Source organism: Drosophila sechellia, chromosome 2L, assembly GCF_004382195.2.
Source record: "Drosophila sechellia strain sech25 chromosome 2L, ASM438219v1, whole genome shotgun sequence".
Taxonomy (NCBI): domain Eukaryota; kingdom Metazoa; phylum Arthropoda; class Insecta; order Diptera; family Drosophilidae; genus Drosophila; species Drosophila sechellia.
The window spans coordinates 16,139,349-16,162,514 of record NC_045949.1 but is presented as its reverse complement, the minus strand read 5'-3'; the positions used below and the strand labels follow the sequence as shown (position 1 = coordinate 16,162,514).

At 37.7% G+C, this 23,166-nt stretch overlaps 1 protein-coding gene across 2 annotated transcripts; it reads right to left on the bottom strand.

Annotated features, from left to right (window-relative positions):
* Positions 1-479: 479 nt before the first annotated feature.
* LOC6614384 (dnaJ homolog subfamily C member 7) lies at positions 480-23,149 on the bottom strand. 2 transcript variants are annotated; one of them, XM_002038786.2, is made up of 4 exons: positions 22,649-23,149; positions 1,899-2,351; positions 995-1,839; positions 480-923 (listed from the first exon to the last, which is right to left on the bottom strand). In XM_002038786.2, exons 1-4 carry the CDS (start codon positions 22,786-22,788, stop codon positions 835-837), a joined length of 1,527 nt encoding a protein of 508 aa, XP_002038822.2. In that variant the 5' UTR covers positions 22,789-23,149; the 3' UTR covers positions 480-834. The 2 variants fall into 2 exon arrangements, with proteins under 2 accessions (XP_002038822.2, XP_032569689.1); XM_032713798.1 differs by lacking the exon at positions 22,649-23,149 and adding an exon at positions 17,586-17,955.
* Between the last annotated feature and the right edge of the window lie 17 nt (positions 23,150-23,166).

The window sequence follows — 23,166 nt, the reverse complement described above, 5'->3', positions numbered from 1 at the left end:
GCAGGCAACGAATCAGAAGCTGATCTGGCAACGCCGCACATAAAATTCAAATTAAATCACTCTAATTTAACATCAAAATAAAAAACAATTGGTAAAGGTTAATACAAAACCTTCTTCCAAAAATTTTGTTTTAATCCCCAATTCCTTAATCCCCAAACATTAAGACCACCCAACACTTTTTTTGTTTCTAATTTTACTTGATTTATTTTCTTCAAATATAATCTTCATCGTTTAACTCCGCAAAATGAAAACTAAATTGCCTGCGTTATTGTGTTTTGATTGACCTGTCTAGTGTTTTAACCATACAGTTTTTGTTTTTTAACTTAGAAACGAAACTTAAGTGTCTGGCTTAAGAGGTAAAAATATAATTGGTTATACAATAAGGCTACGCTTTCATTAATCATTAATTAATCAATTACTCCTCTATACATGCTGAACGAAGAGTTCACAAGGCCGGCGGAACCAACAACAACGGGATATAGCAACTTTTTAGGTATATTTTAGTTTGTTTAACACAATTCTTCCATGATTTATTATCCATGATTTAATGTCGCCGAAAAAATCCAAGAAACAACGTTTAAAACTGTGAACTTACACTGAAAATTTAGTTGCATTATTTGATTTAGAATTGGTTTTCAAAGAACTCGGCATATATTCATTCGTTAACATAATCAAAACGTGGTATTTTCTTACTTTTTGAAAAAGAAATATGTAAAATAGTTTAAAATTTGTGCGCTGCTGTGTGTTGGGTTGCGTTGGTTTCGGATGACGCAGAAAGTGAGGGATTGATGGTCTTCTTCTCTGTGAAGGTGGTGAACAACACTCGTTGGGATCCTAGAACTCAAAGTTGAACGAAGAATTATTCCGGCCACCGCCGTTGAATTGGAAGAATGAGCGGAACATTTGATTGGGATCGAAGTCGGCTGTAAAAGAAAAATATAAAGAATTAGCATTTCCCCACATTCGTAGAATAATTCAACAATTTCCTGCTCACCTTGCTCCTGCTCCTCGATATCCTGGCCGCTGTCGTAGCGCGACTTCTTGCGAGCATCCGACAGAATGGCGTACGCCTCGCCCACCTCCTTGAACTTCAGCTCCTCCTGCTTGCGCTCCTCGGCACTGCTGTTTGCGTGTCGATCCGGATGATGTACCAGCGCCTTTTTGCGGTACGACTTCTTGATCTCGTCGTCGGTGGCGTTGCGTCCAATGCCCAGGATCTTGTAGTAGTCCTTTCGCTTCGACTTCTTCAGCGCAAACTTGGCCTCGCGCAGCATTCGCTTAATCTCGGGCGTCTTCTCCAGCTGCAGTGCCGTCTCATAGTCCGCCACCGACTCCTCGAACTTCTCCAGATCATTGTAGCAGCGCGCCCGCAGCAGCAGGGCCTTCAGATACTGACTATTCAGCTCCAGCACTCGATTGCAATCGGCCACGGCCTCTCGCAAATTGCCGATACGTGTGTTGACCAAAGCCCGATTGTAAAGCAGTTTTGAATTGATATCCTTGTTGTGTTCGTCGATCTTCAGGGCGTCCGTGTAGATCACGTGTGCCTCGCGATAGCGACCGGACTTGAATAGCATATTGCCGTTCTCCTTCATCTCCTTGAGCTGCTTGCACTTGCTGCGCATCTGCTTGGACTTGTAGTGGTCCGGGTCGAGGGTCAGGGCGCGCTCGAAGTGGATAATTCCCTTGTCCAGGTTGTCCGTGTAGTACAGGCAGAGACCTCGCACGTATATCGCATCCGCCGACGTGGTATCCAGCTTCATTACACCGACAGCAATGTCCAAGGCCTCATCACATCGCCCCAAAAATGCAAGGCACTCAGCCTTAAGCAGACGATATCTGAAAGATTCAGTTTCGATTAATTGAAGTTTCTAAATTATATTCGATCGCGAACTTACTTCAAGCAGGCGGGCGCCAACTTCAAGGCACTGTCCAAATAGAAGACCACATTGCGATAGGATTTCGAATCGTAGTTCGCCTGAATGGTCGCCTCCAGTTGGCGCAACTTCTGCGCCGCCGTCTGTTCGGCAGCAACAGCCGTGCTAAGCGAGTTCAGCTCGTTGACCATTTTGACGGCCTGCTCGGTGCCAATGATGTCGCCCAGGGCCAGACAGCACTTGGCCACCCGGACGTAGGCCTTCTCGAAGCCCGGATCGATGCGTATGGCGTGCCGGGCGTCGGTCAGGGCGCTGTTATAGTTGAGCAGCATCATGTAGCAGGCGGCCCGATTGCCATAGTATGCCGCCGAGTCCGGACACAGCGATATGGCATCCGTGTAGAGCTTGAGTGCATTCTGATAGTTCTGCGCCTTGTATTGGTCGTTGCCCAGTTTCTTCTTCTCCTCGGCAATGCTGCAAGTAGAGAGAGATGTGGTGGTTAAAAACAATTTTCTTGGTCAATCCTTGGGGGCTTAGCTCATTGCACAAAAGAATCGGTCGGTCGTTTACATAGTCTACATAATTTGAATTTTTAATTTGATGTCGTCGGTCGTCGTCGTCGGGCGAGGCGAAGTAACTGCCGCGGGGCAAAGTCGCCATCTCAAGTGGAAATGCACAAAACGGGCACAACGAAAAGCAACAGGAAGTAATCCGCTTGCTTTGGACTAGACGTGGACTTTTCAAAGTGCACAGTGACTCGAAAATTGGGGGGAAATGTGATGCATAAAGTGCATATTCATTTAAAAAGACATAAGATAACGATCAATTAATGGAATTAATGACAGTTAGCGGTTGGGATGCTTTAGTACGGATTATTAAAATGCGTAAACGAATTAAATGCTGTATATAGCTGATTTATTTCTATACATCTCAATAGTTTGCAACATTAAATCCTTTACAATTATTTAAAAACCCAACGTTAATTTTGGGATATAAGAGATTGGTTTGCCTAAAAATAGCTATCCCTTAAAAAAACACAAGCTTGAGTTGCAATTAATAATGGTGCTCGTTAGGGACATCCGTTTGCCCTGGCCGATGAATTTCCACTCCCATTAACTGGCGGCTTTCATTCCATTTTAGCACACTGTGGCCCGCCGCCCCCATCACTCCGATTTTCCATTTGAAGGAAGTGCAACAACCTGCGCCAAGCTCAAATGGGCCAAGAAATTATGGCATCACAATGGCCGCCAATAGGGCGACACTAATGCGGTACGCCAAAGAATCCCGAAAGCCAAAGAAATTCCCTATTTCGCCGCCCTCCACCCATTCCCCCAACTCTCGAAACACAAAACCCACTTGGAGTTGTGCCAGCCAGGGTGTTTACTGTACCGAGACCATTGTCACCATGCCAGTATTATGGGGCATAAGTGCTCCATGGCTCTATGTTGTTATTCTCGCTTTTCACTCCAACCTGTTTGTTATTTATCTGCCCATGGTTTCGGTTTCCTTGCTGCCTATTTATATTTTCATCGGTGTGCCATTAAAAATACATTGAGATATTACAAATTCTGAGGGGTTTCAGCACTGCACCTTCTTCAATGCTTTTCCAATTTCTGCTCGATTGAAACGTTTGGGTAAAACTGTTTGGTTTCCATTTGGGAAGCAAAACTTCGAAACTTCGCAACCAATTTTATGCATGCTTATTTAATAAGTATTCAATTTAATAAGTATTATTTTAGAAGCCCTTACCAACATTCCATCTACTTTTAATGCCATCATTTTGATTGGAACTTGCATGCGAATAAGATACGGCGTGCAAACAAAAGATGTTAATTACTGCTGAAGAATGAAAATCATTGGCATTGCTCACACTTTTTTTCATCTTGCTCCGCAGGCAGACAAATAAAGAAAGGGGGCGTAGGCAAAGTGGGTGGTTTTGGCTTTTTTTTCAAGTGCTCAGCACAAAACTTTTAATTGCTGCCATAACTTGCCAAAGCGGTCGCGGCCCGAGCCGCAAATGGGGCCAAAATGGGGGGTTGCGGATATCTAAGACGGGATGGATGGATATCGGGTGGTGGCAGGCAGCACTCCAGTCAACAGCAGCAGCAGCAGCAGAAGCAGTTTACATAACAATTAGAGAAACCCATAAAAGTCAAAAATTCGCTTGCGCTTGATTGGGCAACATTTTAGAAAACCATTTGTTAGAGCGAGGCCCTTCAGCCCATTTGCCACCCATAAAAGTAGGCAACGCGGTTTGCATTTGCAATTCAACTTCAATGGAATAAAAAATAGGAGACTTGGATTATACATACTTACAACATGCATTCGTTGTGAACAAAAAAAGAAATGGTTTAAAACTGAAGAGCTGATTTAAATTAAGCAGCGGCGAAAGGTGCACGCCCAAAAACATGAAAGCCCGGGCTAGATAAATAAAGCTCAAAGAGGCAAAGAGGATGAAACAGGTAACAAAAAATGGTAAACGGAAAACGAAGTAAAAAGAGCCTACAACTGCAGGCAGAAGAATGAATGCAAAGCATGCAATGCAAATATAAGCATGTATAGATTACATATGCTCTCAAATTGGTAGTTCCTCGGATCAAAGCTGTCCAATATTTATTATTATTATATTTGATTTATATTATTATTGATTTCAGCAAGGCAATTCCAAAAAATTTAATTAAAGTTAGGCATACTATAATCTTTAATAAACTATAATATAAAATATATATAATAGTATATATTTATAGTATATATTTATAGTATATATAATATATAGTATATATATACTATATTTATAATAGTATCTTTAAAATGATTTCATTCATATTCCTTTTTATGTTGCTCACAATATCTTAGCTAATCTCTTGCTTAAGTACAAAGCAGTACTTATTAATAAGTTATTACCCATTAATTCTTTTTATCACCTACACAACAATTCATTAACAGCCCCTTGTTGCTAGCATTGTGACCCGCACTGTGCGTACGTGTTAGTCCGCATATGCAAATGCCTGCAGGTCACAGCAGAGTTCAATGCGCGATAAGCGAAGTCAATGGCAGTAGCAGGGCATTCGAGGTATGCTGATGGGCTATAGTGTGAGTTGGTCGGAATAATCATTCCCTCATGAATATGGATGGCTCGTCGGGCGAAGAGGGGGCTGTCATCGTCTGTGATGACAAAACTTTTCGCACAGCCATCGAGGGAAACTTGGACGCCGTGTGACATGTGCTGCAAGAATCATGCAAAGTAGATTGTCAGGGTGTCAAATCTATGAGTTAACTGATGCGATGCGATAGATAGCTCCAGATCCACAATTGCTACAGTGGGACCACTTGAGGTTCGAGTAGTTTTCACACTCTGCTTGATTACTTTTCCAAACATTTATGTACTTAACTTTTCACCGGGGGGCTGAAACCTTTCTTCAGCAAGTCAAAGGAATTTATGAGTTAACTGAATTTTCAAAAAATATTCAAAAATATTGCTGAACATTCCGCTTATTTTAAGCAAAAATAAATAAATCCTGACTCACTGCATGTTTAGGGTATACTATTTAAAACGTTTTTAAAATTTGAATTTAATAAATTAATTGAATAACGAATTAGAACATTAAAGCCGAATAAACTGCTTTATAAGTTAATGATATATCGTTGGTAAAACTTTGCCATGCAATTTACCGCAGTTGAAATAAAACTTGCATCCACTGAAAACAAACTTAAAGACTTCCGCCGCACATATATATATATCAAACTTCCCAGTGCACCGCCATTAGCATTCCATTAGCATCCTGTCATATCAAATTGCCTTTGACAAACGAATGGCACAACAGAGTGAAACTCTCATTCTAGCCAGCATTTCTACTTACCGCGGCAGAAATGTAAATTCCTCCGAACTCATATACAATTTATTGAGCATTGGAGGAGTCAGACTTTTAGTGTTATTACTTTTCGGCATATGAGAAAGCCGAGGAATTTTAAAAAGATCCCATTCGGGTGGCTAATATTATTGTTACGATCCTAATGCACCAAACTAACGCAAAACTACAAAAATAAGTGGCTATCAAAAGACTATTTTAGCGAACACGTCGTTATTGCTGGTGGTCTCTGGCAGCCAACGGAAGCGACTGATGTTGATGCTGCTGCTGCGGTGCTGCTGATGTTGCTGCTGCTGCCTGCTTGCTGCATGTTGCCGCTGCTGCGGGCGATGATTTTAATGCAACGACACGCCGAGAAGTTTCAAGCCGAGCGCCAAAAGTAACGAAGGCGAAACTACTACCATCATGTTGCAGTAACAGCCATGTCATTGAAGAAAAATTAAAAAAAATATATATAATTTTTTAAGACCTAACTATGGCTATATAAAAAATGTCTTATGTTTGCATCTCTCATTACTAAACAAAATTAAAGATAGATGTAATCAGCAGATGTAATTTCTGCAGTGAAAACTACTTTGTTGCATGCACTGTGCCCGCTGCAGCAAGAGAGCCATTTCGAAGAGAGCAGAGAAAGCATTCGCTGCACTGTGCAGCGCGCATGTGAGAGAAGCATGAGTTGTGGGGAAGGTTGAGGAGGTGGTGGGTGGTGGAGACTCTCTGCAGGTGGCTCCAACGATACGCCAGACAATGCTACTAGCCATCTCACAGCCATTTGTTGGTCAATAAGAATAGGGAAAGTTTAGAGAACACAACATGAAAATGCAAATACTCTGCTCTATATTTCTAAACTATAAATATATAAATATATATATTTTTATTTTAAACTAAATGATTGATAAGTAAACATCTACTCTCTACATTTATTATTACATTAAATAATATATAATAAAGATATCAAACAGTACTTATTCAACTTAAATCGCAATGGATTTAATGCAATTTATAAATAATGCAGACATTGCAATTTACGCATGCAACAAAAGTTAATATTTTGTGGCAACAACACGCTTCGAATTCCACTTCAGTTAACGCTGCGCCAGTCAACAAACCCTTTGCGAAAGTGCATATCAAATAGTTTACCCGTTTACCCATCACAACACGCTTAGGGAGGCGTGCAAAAGTGGGCGGAGCAGCGGGCAGCGGACATGACCTGCCACAAGTTGAAATTGCTTGCCACAAGAACCGAACGTACACTCAGATGCATACCAACACCAAGATGATACTCGCTTTGGTACAGTGTAGCGTGCCTAAGACTAATTTGACTGCATTAATTACACTTTATTTTTCGCTATACATTTTTCAGTAGTATAGTTATTTTTATTAGATTTTTAAAAGAATAATCATTTTTAATAGCAAGAGTTGTGGTTTATGCTAGCCATTTTGTACTGTACTATTGTGACTCACGTGGACCACGCACAGTAGGTCAATGCGGGTTCTGTGCCTGTGTTGGGTTTTTTTCTTTTTTTTTTGTGTTTGCCCCCAACTGCGTGAACCGGAAATGCTGTGCAGACATAATGGCGGCCGAAAATAAAGGGAGCGAGTAAAGCAAAAACACTGTTGGGCGCAGAGCAAAAGCAGCTTAAGTGAATAAGGAGAAGAAGTTTCCAATAAATAAAAGAAAAGCCAGCTTAAGAATGGGGCGAAACTTCAGGGAAATGTTCGAGGGAATACGTATTACAAAGTTAATGAACCTAGCCAAGAGTCGTCGGTCTGAAAGTTTAAGCCAAATTGCTGAAAGTTGAGGGGGGCTAACTAAATAAACAACCAGTTCGGAAAACACTCGAAAGAAAACGGTGTGAACAATTTGAGATTTAAGAAAATGTGTTGGAAAATAAGCAAACATTTGTAAATGTATGAAACTTTTTAAATGCATTTTTTTTACTAAATAGATTAATTTTAAATTTTACTCAAGAGTGAAGATTCTCTCCAGTGAAGCAGACATGAGCTTGCAAACCATTGTCAGCACAAGAGTGGGTTCAGAACTTATGCAAACAAATAGAATACATAATTGATTGTTTGTCTCACCATCGCCCCCATCATCATCATCATCAGAAGCAGCATCATCATGGTTATAGAACACTTACAAATGGATGAGCTCGTGTTCTATTGACACTTGCCTCAATTGAATTTATGTTCCCCAGTTTTGGGTCGTTGTCCGACCCATTAATTCCATGTGTTGTTAGCTGGGGAGAAGTCGGGGAAATAGTGGAGCTAAATGGCTGGGTTCTCCCCAGTTGCCAGTTGCTTGCTATTTATGGCACACACACAATACGTAATAAAAATATACACGTAAATATGACATCGGGATTTATGACGTTGTGGAATGTTTGCTTTTAACTTAATACGACCGATCTATTTGGATACGTGCTAAAAGTCCGATTGATTGGCAGATTGTTTAGCATGGAGTGCGACAATTAGATACGAATGATTAGTTGCAATGGGAATTGCCAGGCTATGCAATATCAATAAAATGGAACAATATTTGGGGCAGATAAATTCAACAAAACTACAATTTTCATCATTAGATTTGGATATATATATTCATATCGCCGGAAAAATAGCATGCTGAAACATTTTTGGTTTCGAAGATACAAAAAAAATGAAATACCACAAATTTTTCCCAACATGCACACGATAAATTTCCACTTTTCTCCAAAGAAAACAAACCGTAAATCATAAGCCGGTAAATGCATTTTCCCTTGACACAAAGTGGCCCATAAAAATATGACCAAGAGCAGCAAAATTGCGTCTCCAAACATATAATTTTAAGTATCCCACGAGGAGGCGGTGGCATATTCACAGACAGGACCACTCCACACACGCCACTGGCCTATAATTCTCGACTGCAAATGCATTTTGGTTCAGAGTTTTCGTACTCGAAATGAATCGGATTACCCATGTGAGTCATTTGGTTGGCTGCAACTGCAATAAAATGCATGCAAAATTTAATGCCACTGCAATTTAAAACGCAATCTGCTCGCCCACAGCAAGTACAACTGCAACTGCAACAAAAATTGCAACTGCAACAGCAACATGAGCAGCAGATACGCCAACAACAATGGCGGGGCATAAAAACATTTATGTCGGGGCAATAAACGACACACCCAGTCAAAAAAAAAAAAAATAGCTGAAAGCTAAGAGACAACACAAAAACCAAAATTATAGTGCGGTAGCAATGCATTGTACATATTTTCCACATGCAGCAGTTTTTTGTGTTTTCATTTGTTTTTTTTTTTGGATAAGAATTTGCGCCGGCGACCTCAATGTGCCATATGCCAAAGCTTTGCTGCCCAAAAAGTTGGGGCCAACACATGTGCCAAGAGACCCCAAAGAGGCATCCGCCAAATGCTCTCCTAGGAGAAGGGACTGAAAACCAGAGGCTAAAATGGTCGAGAGCCAGTGCATTTGACAGCCCAGTTGGGCTCTGACATTTTAAAGAGATTGAGAAATGTCGAAAAGATTTTCCGAACGCCTATTTTTTTGTTTCGGCACAGCGAGAGAAAAACATACGCACGTCTTTTTGATTTTTAAACTACTTATTTTAAGTTGATTGAAAGTATTTTATATTGCTTTATAGCAATAGTTTAACACATATTTAGTGATTTGAAATCCTTCTTTGATTTAATAATATTTTAGCTTGTCGAATTTTCTCACAGTTTATTGCTGATATATTCTGTTTTTGCCTTGATCACACTGGTCAATGCTCTTTGCGAAAAAAGTGTGTGAAGGGCAAAAGGCTGGCGAAAAATCAGAGTTGAGAAATGAATCATCATAGAAAAAAGTTTAAAAGTGTTGCTGAATCCTTAAATATTGTATTTGTTACGTATTTTAGTAAAATTAATAATATTAACTGTCTCTTATTTCCAATTATTTTCCTATCAATTGGTTTTATAATAAAAGCTCTTATCTGAATGTCTATTTTTAGATACTTTGTAGACAGTTAAATAATATTGATGAATTGGCGGAATAATGCGTCTGTTCTTGTACTCATTTCTTATCGTAATTAAATGAATATCAGTCAACTATTCTAGAAATCTTGTAATTGATAGAGCTTTATATTGTTCACACATGAACACGAATATATTTAAAGACTTACAATTTTGGGCTCCGTTCATATCTTATGTAAATGAATCGAGAGCGATAAATTATATTTAGGATTTTGTTATCTAAGGCGACATGGGTGCATTGCTCAAAAACATGTGCACACTACATGAGTCAGTCACTTGAGATCGTTCCCCGCCTCCTAAAATAGTCCCTTAGCGGGAGACCACAGATAAGGTCCTCGCCGCTCAAGATAGGCAGATGTGCCCGAGCGTGGGACCTCGATAAGGCGGGGACTATTTACTTAGGCCTCTGCGTAGGCCATTTACTTTAAGATGCGATTCTCATGTCACCTAGTTAAACCGAAGATATTTCCAAATAAAATCAGTTTCTTACAAAAACTCAACGAGTAAAGTCTTCTTATCTGGGATTTTACATTTGGTCAATCGAGCCTTTAATCGACTCTGCAGTTTCCCCCTACCAAAGGTAAGGAACTCAGAGAAAGGCCAGCTCCTTTAAGCATCTTACAGCTAAAGGTAGCAAAAATAAGTGACTCTTGTTTCCCCCTACCAAAGGTAAGGAACAGAGTATAAATATAAAAAGCAAAAAGATACAAAAGAATCTTTTATGTTTTAAAACAAGCACCTTATAGTCTATAGCTAAAGGTTGCTTTGTGTACCATTATAAATTGTGGTAAGGCGTGCTTGAGGCCATACATCAGCAATTGTGAAATTAAAAAGTGCCTGAAAACAGTGCCTTATAAATGCTCTAATAGCATTAAATCAGCTCATAAATAGAGTGCAGTGTATATGCCATAAGAGCATAAATTAAATAAAAAGTGCCTGAAAACAGTGCCTTATAAATGCTCTAATAGCATTAAATCAGCTCATAAATAGAGTGCAGTGTATATGCCAAAAGAGCATAAATGCCGAAATAAATGGCTAAAAAACAAAAAATCTGACTGGACTACAAAAATAATAAAACGTGCCAAATAAAAAAAAAAAAAATCATCTTTAAACATCGACGGAGCCTTAAAGAAGAGAAGGAAGTCAAATTCAAAGGAGCCTCTACCAGCAGCAGAAGCAGCAACAACAGCAGCAGCAGAAGCAGCAACAGCAGTAGCAACAGCAGCAACAACAGCAGCAACAGCAGCAGCAACAACAACGACATCAGCTAAGTCAAAACAAGAATTTTCTGTTTATCCAAACACACATATATATATAAATACATATAAAATACATATACACGTACTATATATATTAAGAAATTACAAAAAATTTTCAAAATGATGTCAGAAAAGACTATTCAATTCCTTAAGAAGCAGTCCGAAATTATTTTGGAAATTAGAAAGTTGGAAGTAAAACCAACATTAACAGATGTAGAAATTCTAAAATTAAATGAGCTTCAAAAATGTTTCATTGCTAATCATAGCAATTTGTTAAAGATCGGCGTTGTCGATCATGAATATTTTAACACGAAGCAGTATGATTTAATAATGATGGTGTTAGAAAAAATTAAAAATAAAAATGAAAAAATTAAGGGCGAGTCGGTAGAAAACACTTTCCCTAAATCAAACACTGTCCCTAAATCAAACCCTCCCCCTACATTAAACCTTGAAATGTGTGGTCACCCTGAAAAAGAGGGTATAGCACAAAACAACGCTCTAAAAGTAGAGCAGGCATTTCGAAATAATGTTGGCCAATTTCGAGTATATCTAGAAGATACGTCTAAACTAATAGACAGTAGTCCAGATTTCCTTAAAATAAGGAAAAATAAAATTGAATTTTTATGGCATAAAATAGATAACCTGATTGAACAGGTGAATAGTCATTTTGAGAGCTCGCTATTCGAAGAAGAAATTAGCGAACTTGAATTTGACAAACAAAATATTCTTACAGCCATTAATAGTCGACTCAGTGGCACAATAAATAAAGCTGAAATGTCGACGGTTGTTAAGGCGGAGGAGTTACCAACCCTGCCTAAAATACAGATTCCCACTTTCTTTGGTGATTCCAAAGAATGGGATCTTTTTAATGAACTCTTTACAGAGCTCATACATGTGAGAGAGGATCTCAGTCCTTCTCTCAAATTTAATTATCTAAAGTCAGCATTAAAAGGAGAAGCCAGAAATGTGGTTACTCATTTACTGCTCGGCTCTGGAGAAAATTATGAAGCCACTTGGGAGTTTTTGACCAAGCGATATGAGAATAAAAGAAACATATTCTCAGATCATATGAATAGGCTTATGGATATGCCAAATTTAAATTTAGAATCCAATAAGCAAATAAAGACATTTATTGACACGATTAACGAGTCAATTTATATTATAAAATTAAAGGCACAATTACCAGAAGATGTGGATGCAATTTTCGCTCACATAATTCTTCGGAAATTCAATAAAGAATCACTCAATTTATATGAAAGCCATGTTAAAAAGACAAAAGAAATACAGGCACTTTCTGATGTCATGGACTTTTTAGAGCAAAGGCTCAATTCTATATCATCATTCTCACAGGAAGTAAAACCTGTAAAGAAAATGATTAATAATAACAAGAATAAAAATTATAGTGACAATTGTGCATATTGCAAACTACCAGGGCATTATTTAATTCAATGCCATAAATTTAAAATAATGAATCCAGCAGAACGGTCTGACTGGGTAAGAAAAAATGGGATTTGCCTAAGATGTCTGAGGCATCCGTTTGGTAAAAAATGTATAAGCGAGCAGCTTTGTTCGACTTGTCGTAAACCTCACCACACGTTACTTCACTTTGCAGGTCATAATCCAGAAAAAGTGAATACGTGTAGAACAACAGGTCAAGCCTTGTTGGCCACGGCCTTGATTCAAGTAAAGTCGAGGTATGGAGGCTTTGAACAATTAAGAGCATTGATTGATAGTGGCTCTCAAAGCACAATTATTTCAGAAGAGTCTGCACAGATTCTAAAATTGAAAAAATTTCGGTCTCATACTGAAATAAGTGGAGTATCTTCCACAGGAACGTGCATCTCCAAGCACAAAGCGGTTATTTCGATAAGAAATTCTCCGAAAAATTTAGAAATTGAAGCAATTATTCTCCCAAAACTTATGAAGGCACTTCCAGTCAACACGATTAATGTTGATCAGAAAAAATGGAAGAACTTTAAATTAGCCGACCCCGATTTTAATAAACCGGGTCGCATTGATTTAATCATTGGAGCAGACGTATATACTCACATTCTGCAAAATGGAGTTATAAAAATAGACGGTCTCCTTGGGCAAAAAACTGATTTCGGGTGGATAGTTTCTGGATGTAAAAAATCCAAAGGAAAAGAAACCATTGTAGCCACAACAATAGAAATAAAAGAGTTAGATCGCTACTGGGAAGTGGAAGAAGAAGAAAAAGATGATATCGAGTCTGAAATCTGTGAAAATAAATTTATCAAAACGACAAAAAAAGATTCAGATGGGCGATACATTGTGTCAATTCCATTCAAGGAGGATGTCACCTTAGGAGATTCAAAGAAACAAGCGATAGCTCGTTACATGAATCTGGAGAAAAAACTAAAAAGAAATGAAAAACTTAAGGTTGACTACACTAAATTCATGAATGAATACATGGATTTAGGACACATGATTGAAGTGAGTGATGAAGGCAAATATTTTTTACCGCACCAGGCAGTGATTAGAGATTCAAGCCTTACGACCAAATTGAGAGTAGTTTTTGATGCTTCAGCAAAAACTACGAATAACAAAAGTTTGAACGACATAATGTGGGTTGGGCCACGAGTTCAAAAAGATATTTTTGACATTATTATTAAATGGAGAAAATGGGAATTTGTTGTTTCGGCAGACATTGAAAAGATGTACCGACAAATTAAAATAGATAATAATGATCAAAAATATCAATATATTTTATGGAGAAATTCTCCAAAAGAAAAAATTAAAACATATAAATTAACCACAGTCACTTACGGAACTGCATCTGCACCATATTTGGCTACCAGGGTTCTGGTAGATATTGCAGATAAATGTAAAAACCAAGTTATTAGTGCAATAATTAGGAATGATTTCTATATGGATGACCTAATGACTGGAGCTGATTCGGTAGAAGAAGCTAATAAATTAATAACATTAATTCTCCATGAATTGCAGAAAGTTGGATTCAACTTAAGGAAATGGATTTCCAACAATTCCAAAATATTAACCACTGTGGAGGACACAGGGGACAATAAGGTTCTCAATATTATCGAAAATGAATGTGTTAAAACTTTAGGACTAAAATGGGAACCTCAAAATGATTTATTTAAGTTCAGCGTAAATTGTAATGATGAATCAAAAAATATAAATAAGCGCGTGGTGTTATCAACGCTAGCAAAAATATTTGATCCGTTAGGATGGTTGGCACCAGTCACGGTTTCAGGAAAACTTTTTATTCAAAAACTTTGGATAAATAAAAGTGAATGGGATCAGGAATTATCCATAGAAGATAAAAATTATTGGGAAAAATATAAAGAAAATTTATTATTGTTAGAGAATATTCGAATCCCAAGGTGGATTAATTCAAACAGTTCTTCAGTCATTCAGATTCACGGATTTGCGGACGCCTCCGAAAAAGCATATGCTGCAGTAGTCTATGCTAAAGTAGGACCTCATGTTAATATAATAGCTAGCAAAAGTAGAGTCAACCCTATAAAAAATAGGAAGACAATTCCCAAACTCGAGCTGTGTGCAGCTCACCTGCTTAGTGAATTAATCCAAAGACTAAAAGGATCAATTGACAATATAATGGAGATCTATGCTTGGAGTGATTCCACGATTACCTTAGCATGGATTAACAGTGGTCAAAGTAAGATCAAATTTATAAAAAGAAGAACGGATGACATTCGGAAATTAAAAAATACTGAATGGAATCATGTTAAGTCAGAGGATAATCCAGCAGATTTAGCATCCAGGGGAGTGGATTCTAACCAGTTGATCAACTGTGATTTTTGGTGGAAAGGTCCGAAATGGCTAGCAGACCCAAAAGAACTTTGGCCTCGGCAGCAGTCTGTAGAAGAACCTGTCTTAATAAATACGGTATTAAATGACAAAATAGATGATCCTATTTACGAATTAATAGAAAGGTATTCCAGTATAGAAAAACTTATACGTATAATAGCATACATAAATAGATTCGTGCAGATGAAAACAAGAAATAAAGCCTATTCATCAATTATTTCAGTAAAGGAGATAAGAATAGCGGAAACAGTTGTTATTAAGAAACAACAAGAATACCAGTTTAGGCAAGAGATAAAGTGCCTTAAAATCAAAAAGGAAATCAAGACAAATAATAAAATATTGTCATTGAATCCATTTTTGGACAAGGATGGGGTTCTAAGAGTTGGAGGAAGATTGCAAAATTCCAATGCAGAATTTAATGTTAAACATCCAATCATTTTAGAAAAATGCCACCTAACAAGCTTATTAATAAAAAATGCTCATAAGGAAACATTGCATGGAGGGATAAACCTAATGCGAAACTATATCCAAAGAAAGTATTGGATTTTCGGGTTGAAAAATTCGTTGAAAAAGTATTTAAGAGAATGTGTAACGTGTGCAAGGTATAAACAAAATACAGCTCAGCAAATAATGGGTAACTTGCCAAAATATAGAGTGACGATGACATTCCCGTTTCTTAATACTGGAATAGATTACGCAGGTCCTTATTATGTTAAATGTTCAAGAAATCGTGGCCAAAAAACATTTAAAGGATACGTTGCTGTATTCGTTTGCATGGCCACCAAAGCCATACACTTAGAAATGGTAAGCGATCTAACTTCAGACGCATTTTTAGCAGCACTCAGAAGATTTATTGCTAGACGGGGAAAATGTTCCAATATCTATTCAGACAACGGAACAAATTTTGTAGGAGCTGCAAGAAAATTAGATCAAGAGTTATTTAATGCAATACAAGAAAATATAACGATTGCAGCGCAGCTTGAAAAGGACAGGATTGATTGGCATTTTATTCCCCCGGCAGGACCTCACTTCGGAGGTATTTGGGAAGCTGGAGTTAAGTCAATGAAATACCATTTAAAGCGTATAATCGGCGACACTATTTTGACTTACGAAGAAATGTCAACTCTTTTATGTCAAATAGAAGCATGCTTAAATTCAAGGCCATTATACACTATAGTTAGTGAAGTGCCGAAGATTATTTGGGATCCGCTGAAACTATCAATATTAAATCATACTGAGGAATTTGAACGATTGAATAATGAAATTAAATTTATGAAAGAGAACCATCAAAAATTGAAAGATTTACATTTCCATCATATTTCCGGACATGCTGGATTAATTATTGCTTTAATACTAATGATAGTATTAATAATATATTTCATACGGAAATGTGCTGTGCAACAAAGAATGCAAGCAATAACCTTTGCAGGTCCGTTGCCAGTACTATAAATATCAATAGTAAATAAACAATAAAATAATATAACAAATAAAAATATACAGTCCACTATATCGTTGTTTAATAGAAAATGTACTTCTACATAGAAAAAGCAAAATGTTTAAAATAAGTTAATTGAGTACAAATTGTTGAATTAAAAATAATGTAAACCACAATTGTAATCCAATAAAATTAAAAGCCAGAAAAACTAGGCCCATTGAAATCTTAGTTGCAAAATAAATGAACATATATCAAATAAATACAGTCCACTACTGTTATAAATGCAACTAATATACTAATGTACATCTCAGCTTTGCTGGCCCTTTGGCAGAATGTTCACACATGAACACGAATATATTTAAAGACTTACAATTTTGGGCTCCGTTCATATCTTATGTAAATGAATCGAGAGCGATAAATTATATTTAGGATTTTGTTATCTAAGGCGACATGGGTGCATTGCTCAAAAACATGTGCACACTACATGAGTCAGTCACTTGAGATCGTTCCCCGCCTCCTAAAATAGTCCCTTAGCGGGAGACCACAGATAAGGTCCTCGCCGCTCAAGATAGGCAGATGTGCCCGAGCGTGGGACCTCGATAAGGCGGGGACTATTTACTTAGGCCTCTGCGTAGGCCATTTACTTTAAGATGCGATTCTCATGTCACCTAGTTAAACCGAAGATATTTCCAAATAAAATCAGTTTCTTACAAAAACTCAACGAGTAAAGTCTTCTTATTTGGGATTTTACAATATTCATGTGAAATTTTTAAAAATTGAACAGTTTCACATAAGATAGCAACAATTCTTGATTGCTAACTGATCAGCCATATTATTCAACCCATTTTAATGTGCGACTATATCAATTGATTTCGAATTTCAACGCCTCTGCACGTGGCGTTTGTGGGGCACAGAGGTGAGGTGAGAAACCGCAACAAATGAATATGCAACAAACAGCAGACGACACCCAAACACACAGAAATATTTATTTATATATACACGCCGCCGATTTAAATGCAAAATGTGCATACATGTCTTGGCAAAATTATAATACTCACACGCAACTAAATTAATTGGATTTTGTACTTCTTAGAAAGCAGGCGTATTGAAGTGAATAGTAACCCTTTCATTTGTTGCTTTTAATAAGAACTTAAATATATATGCTGTGGTTTTCAGACAACATTCACTTTTTTTTTGAGGCTAGCTGTGTTTTTGGATGGGTCAACGTCGGTTTATTTTTGGTTTTTATGTACTTTCGGTTGCGAATTAGTTAGCATTAGTTTAGGTGATTAACGCAAGAAGGCAGACATCCCTAAAATACTTACTACAACATTTTATTCAGCTCGATTGTTGGCTCGTTGTGGATTTACAGAGATTTAGTTGGCTATTCCGTCTGGTCAAAGTGGGCTATTTGCGAGCACATAGAAACGGACTGGATCGCTTGAAGTATGTATAGTCTACGTTCACAGGTTCTTCAACTTATTTTGGAATAATTATTTGATTTCGATTTAAGGCACGTTTTGATCATCACAATATAATCGTATTATGGGAAACGTAAAATTTTCATTATTTGACACAGCAAAGGAGACAAACAACTCAAAGCGAAAATTCTTGGAGCCTTTGTTTTCCTATTTATTCAGTAATTTTCCCTTTCCGCGACAGACTTTTCACAATTTTCGCGACTAGCGCGGAAAACGACGTCGATCGACGCACTGCTGCAACTCGCGACTGAGTGAGTGGACAGCGTGACGATCCCCTTCGATGCCGCCCTCTGCCGCTGGCGACTGCAGCGCAGCAAAGCAGCTGACGTGGAGAGAAACGAGAGAGCAAGCGCCGCAAGAAGAGCGAAGAGCAGGAGAGCGTCAGTTGCAGTTGGCGAAAATGAGCGTCAGATCAAAGAGATCGCAGCAGACTGATAATAAAAGGGAAATTGTGCTTGCGTGAATCTAACACTTTTAATTAGACATTTTTGAAATGGAAAATCAAAATAAAGAACATAGTCATAAGAAATTTATGAAGCAAAATTTATCATATCCCTTTTTGAATATAAAAAAATGTCTAATTTTAGTAAAATATTTTTGTAGCAGTAAAAATAAATCCAATAAATACTAAACATAATTCAAAGTGAGGAAAATGCATTCGATTTCTGTTTAGTAGTACATATATGGCTTTTAAAATGCCATTTTTTTCGAGCATGCTCAAACTCTTCCTCAAAATCGTTGAAAAGTTGTTGCACTCTCTCCTCTTGGTTTCCTCAATTTCATTCGCTTTGTTTCTGTTAAACATTTTTACTTCCCGTTGTTTAAGAAAGCACACTTTTGTAGATATACAGATCTATACAGACCATATATATCTACCATATAGCCCGTGAAGTGAAGGCGTGTCGTGTATCTCAACCGAGACATGTACAAGAGATATCGTCTGCTGGCTGTCTGATTGTAATTAATGTTTTTTAATGCAACCAAAAATGGCAAGAAAACAAAACTGGACATTCACAGGGGAACAGGAAGAAAGTTGCGGTTTTGTGTAAGAACCCCTTCTGATAATGATTCGCTGAATATGAGAAGAAACCACAAAGTCATGCCCAACTACAACTAGATCCAGTTCACAGTCAAATTGGGGCAATTCCAAAAGCAATTTGGGTTACATTCCGCAGCAACAAGTGGAATTGCATTACAAACTCGGCAACCGAAACCAAGTGAAAGTGCAGACCCCAAGCAATTAAAACCACCAACCACTGCCGTGAATACAAAAGCAAAACAAAGGAAAATAATTCAGCAAAAAAACAGAAAAAAAGCCTGATAATTTCCAGAGAAATTGCCAGAAATTCCCTAACTAAGATAACAAGTGCAAAAGATAACAAATAAATATAATAAAATATGTCTACCCAGTTCTCATAAAACCGTAAGAAGTGACTTTAAGACGCGAAACTAGTTTCAAACTGTAATGGCGCCATGAAGTTAAGTGCTAATTTACAAGCTGCCAACACCTACAATTTCCAACTGAAAATGGAAATGCCTTTTCCCCACTCAACATCATGCACTCTCTCTTACTCTCTTTGTGTCTACACTGCAAGAATAATTTGTGTTAAATTGTCTAAAGTCAATGAGTATCAATAATTGTACATAAATACACTATTAATGTTGTATACTCGCAATATTTTATATTCGAATTTTATAAAGTATTATATATTTTAACGTTTGTTACCGTGTACCTGTCTTCTAAAACCAGCTACAGTCATCATAGGCGGCAGACTGGCTAAACTGGCTACCAGTTTCGATCCAGACAGATAAGGGAAGACCAGACCGGCGATTAATGGGTAGCAGATGACAGCTGTTTAAGCTTTTTGACATGAGCAACGAAGGATCTGGTTTTCTATTTAACCATGTAATTGCAAGCGATATGATACGATTGGATTGGCTAACTATAACTATAAATTGATATATTCCATTTTGCGCTAAATTGAATCGTTTCCAATTCGGTATAATTTTTTTTTCAGCTGACCTTGGCGCATCATTCAAACGTCTCTGGACAAAAAATCTTCCCACAAGATGGGAATTACGTAATTTCAAGCTATTCACCTACTATTATCTTTAAATGACAGCCACTTTGCAAAAGCCCACTACATCCGCTCAGAGCTTCTCGAAACAATCAAGATATTTAATATTGGAAACCATCCAATAGTTACTTCTCGGTTTCTTTTTTTTTTGTTTGCCAATTGTGTTCTGTTTCTAGCCTCGTGGCGAATCAATAATTTAATTGACCCACTTTGACTGGAGTCGAGCAATAACTTTTCGAGGGCTACATAGTTTGAAGCTAATTGCCCGAAGTTATATACATAGTTGGCCAAAAGTTTAGACGAAATAGAGAAAAGTTGTACCAAAGCGAATTTGGGTCGAAGCTACGTTGAAATACATCTGCACCGAAAGCGTTAGCAACTTTGTTGTTGGCCAATAAATAGAACAAAGTGCTATCCAAAATGTAGTTTCAGATAACGAGCAACAGTTTTCTACATGGCAAAGGAAATATATGTCTACTATACACAAATGTATGTTTTTTAACAAACTAAAACATTGGAATTTCTGAAAGTGACCTCAAGTAAACTCAGCAAATCACAATAACGAGCTATGTTCATTATTTTCTTATCGCCTATTCCAAGCAAAACTAAAACAAAAGTGCTGTAATGCCTAACAGATGTGATAAGGCTTTAATCTTATCACAAAACTTAAGCTCAAACTGTTATTACCTAAGATAATGAAATGCTCAGTGATTTTTAAACTGTAACTAGAAAATATTAGCTTCAATATTTGCATACAATAAGCGAGTGAGCAGGAACGATGCTTTGGCCTTTGACCTTGAACTTAAAAAGGCCAAAACGTCACATCAGTATCTATAAATAAGCGAAAGCAGTTCTTTTCCTTTTACCAAGGCGAATAAAATCAATAGGCGGATGCTGCAACCTTTCGGAATTTCTAATTTATCAACAGGTTGACTCATATATGTAGATGTGCAAACGGGTTCCCTCATCATCTGCTCTCTTCCCCATCGTCATTATCGAGTTCCCAAGTAAGTGCAAACAACAAAAAACAATAAACATCTTTTCTCCATGGCTATGAGTCAGAGAAAGTGTTCCGCCTTTTTTTTGTACTTCTTGTGCCCAGTCAGTCCTTGAACTCCAAAGAGGCGAAATAATATTACTAATGGAAATTAGAAAAACGATGAAGGCCTAAGATACATGAGCGTATGATTTTGCGCTTGGGTTCATTCACATTAAGTTTTATTTTGGCCAACTTTTGCGGTAGCTTTGTGTGTAGGTTGCCCCGAACTTTTGGCATTGTCTTGTGTTTCGGTTTTTTGGCGATGACTGTACTTGACTTTGAAACTCCACCAGTTGATCGCATTTAGGTTTACAAACAAAATTGGTGGTCAATAGATTGTATCCCACATTTAAGCCATCACCTGATGATTTTCCATATAAATCTTATCTATTCATTAGATTTCTTTCTGTATTGCATGCGATTACTCACAACAGGTGAGGCAAATTTTAGCGTAAAGAACGTAATAAGCGCCAGAACAATGGCAAAAAGTATATCAATGCCAAAACAACAAAACTGAACTCGAATTTCCAAAAATTAAATAAATTCCCATTTTCCAATCAAGTGTCAGCTTCAATTACTCGTAAACACGGAAATAAATAAAATCGCGTCCGTTCAAATGCAAATAGCTGTTTAATTTTATTTTCCTATTGTTTTTCCTCGATGCTTTTGTGTGGAAATACGGGAAACAAAAATAAACGCAAATGAAGCGTGGCAAAGACAAATTTATAACTGTTTATGTTGGCACATTTGCAAAAATGTGCTCCATTTAAGCGGTAAACGGTTTTACATACATAAATGAAATTAAAAAATTAAACTGGATTTAAATTTCGTTATCATGGGCAAATACGGTGTCCTTGACTTCAAGCTCCAGTCACTCTAAAACTGTGACTTTAATGCCAGCTTGTGAGACCACAGAGGCTCGAATTTCAAAATGTAACGTGCCCACACACACAGGGAGACATTGAGAAACATTGGTGGGCAAACGGAAAGTAAAACCAGTTTCAAACAAGAACTAAACAAAGCGCACCTAGCAACAACAAAGGCATTACAGTAGAACCTTCCTAGCTCAAACATGTTTAATATCTCGTTTCTAAATGGTTTTAACGGCGAAAGCTTTGACAATGAAAACTGCACTTCGCACTCAAGCATGTTTGTATGAAAATGTAATTGTATAATACAATGCTTTACAGGGAATCGTATAACGTATATAATTTAAACAGACCTTTTCTACGGAATGCCCACTGTAAACTGCAGGGCGTGTGCGTTGGCGTCGCTGACGTTTTATATCTTGTTTTTGCTTTTTTTATCTATATTTATTTGCTACGTTTGGCTGCTGCCCATGACCATGCCAAATGGGTGCGACAAGACGGGGGCAATGCTACAGGGGGAGGGAGTGAGATGTAGAGACCCCGGGCAATAGATTACATAAAACCGAAATGCAAACAAAAACTTTAACACCTATGTATGTACATAGCTGTTATCACACAGTTTGGCATTGACTGCAGTTTATATGTTTGCAACTAGCCGTTCTTATTGTTGCAAAATGTACTTAAATTTCAATTTCTTTTGCAGTTTTAGCACTTTTAACTATCATTAAATTTAAATAAATTGATTACTATTTAGCAACATAAGTAGTTATGCTAGATTTTTCCGCCTTTTATTTATGTACACAATACTGTGCATAAACATAGCTACAGTTTTAAGTAACTTGGAATCACATTCACAGACAGGCTGTTATATCTGGTTTTAAAGCGACTGTGGAGATTTTTGTCGTTTTTATTTTTACTTACGTTGCCGCGTCCTTGGGCACAATTTGCTCTGCTTTGACATCGATGGCCGGCTGTTCTGTCGTTATTTCCACATCCATCTCGGAGTTCGATGAGGTTTCTTCCCGTTCGCTGTCGCTAATTTCAATGACTTCGTCTTCCATGCGTGGCAATCCAGCGACCAGAGTCCAGTGCTTGCCAAACGTTGTTATTTGTCAATTCCCCTTTTTTCCACTGCTTTTTCGCTTTTGCGTCAATGGCAAGTAATTGTGCGTGTGTGGGTGTGTGCTCCTGCGTATGTATGTGTGTCGCACGCGCGCCGTGTTAGAAATCCCCGATTCCTGGTGCCTTCGATGCGATAACTGTCTTACGTCTCTTTTAGCAAATCACTTTGTTCGCTGCGGCTTCCCTTTTAGTTGCAGGCTGTTGCCTATTTAGTTCTTAAACTTGAATTTTGTGTTTTGTATGGCCGAACGAACGGAGCACACGGAAAAAGCGTGCCATGCGAAGTAGTGGTGGAACACAACTAGGGGTGTGCAAAA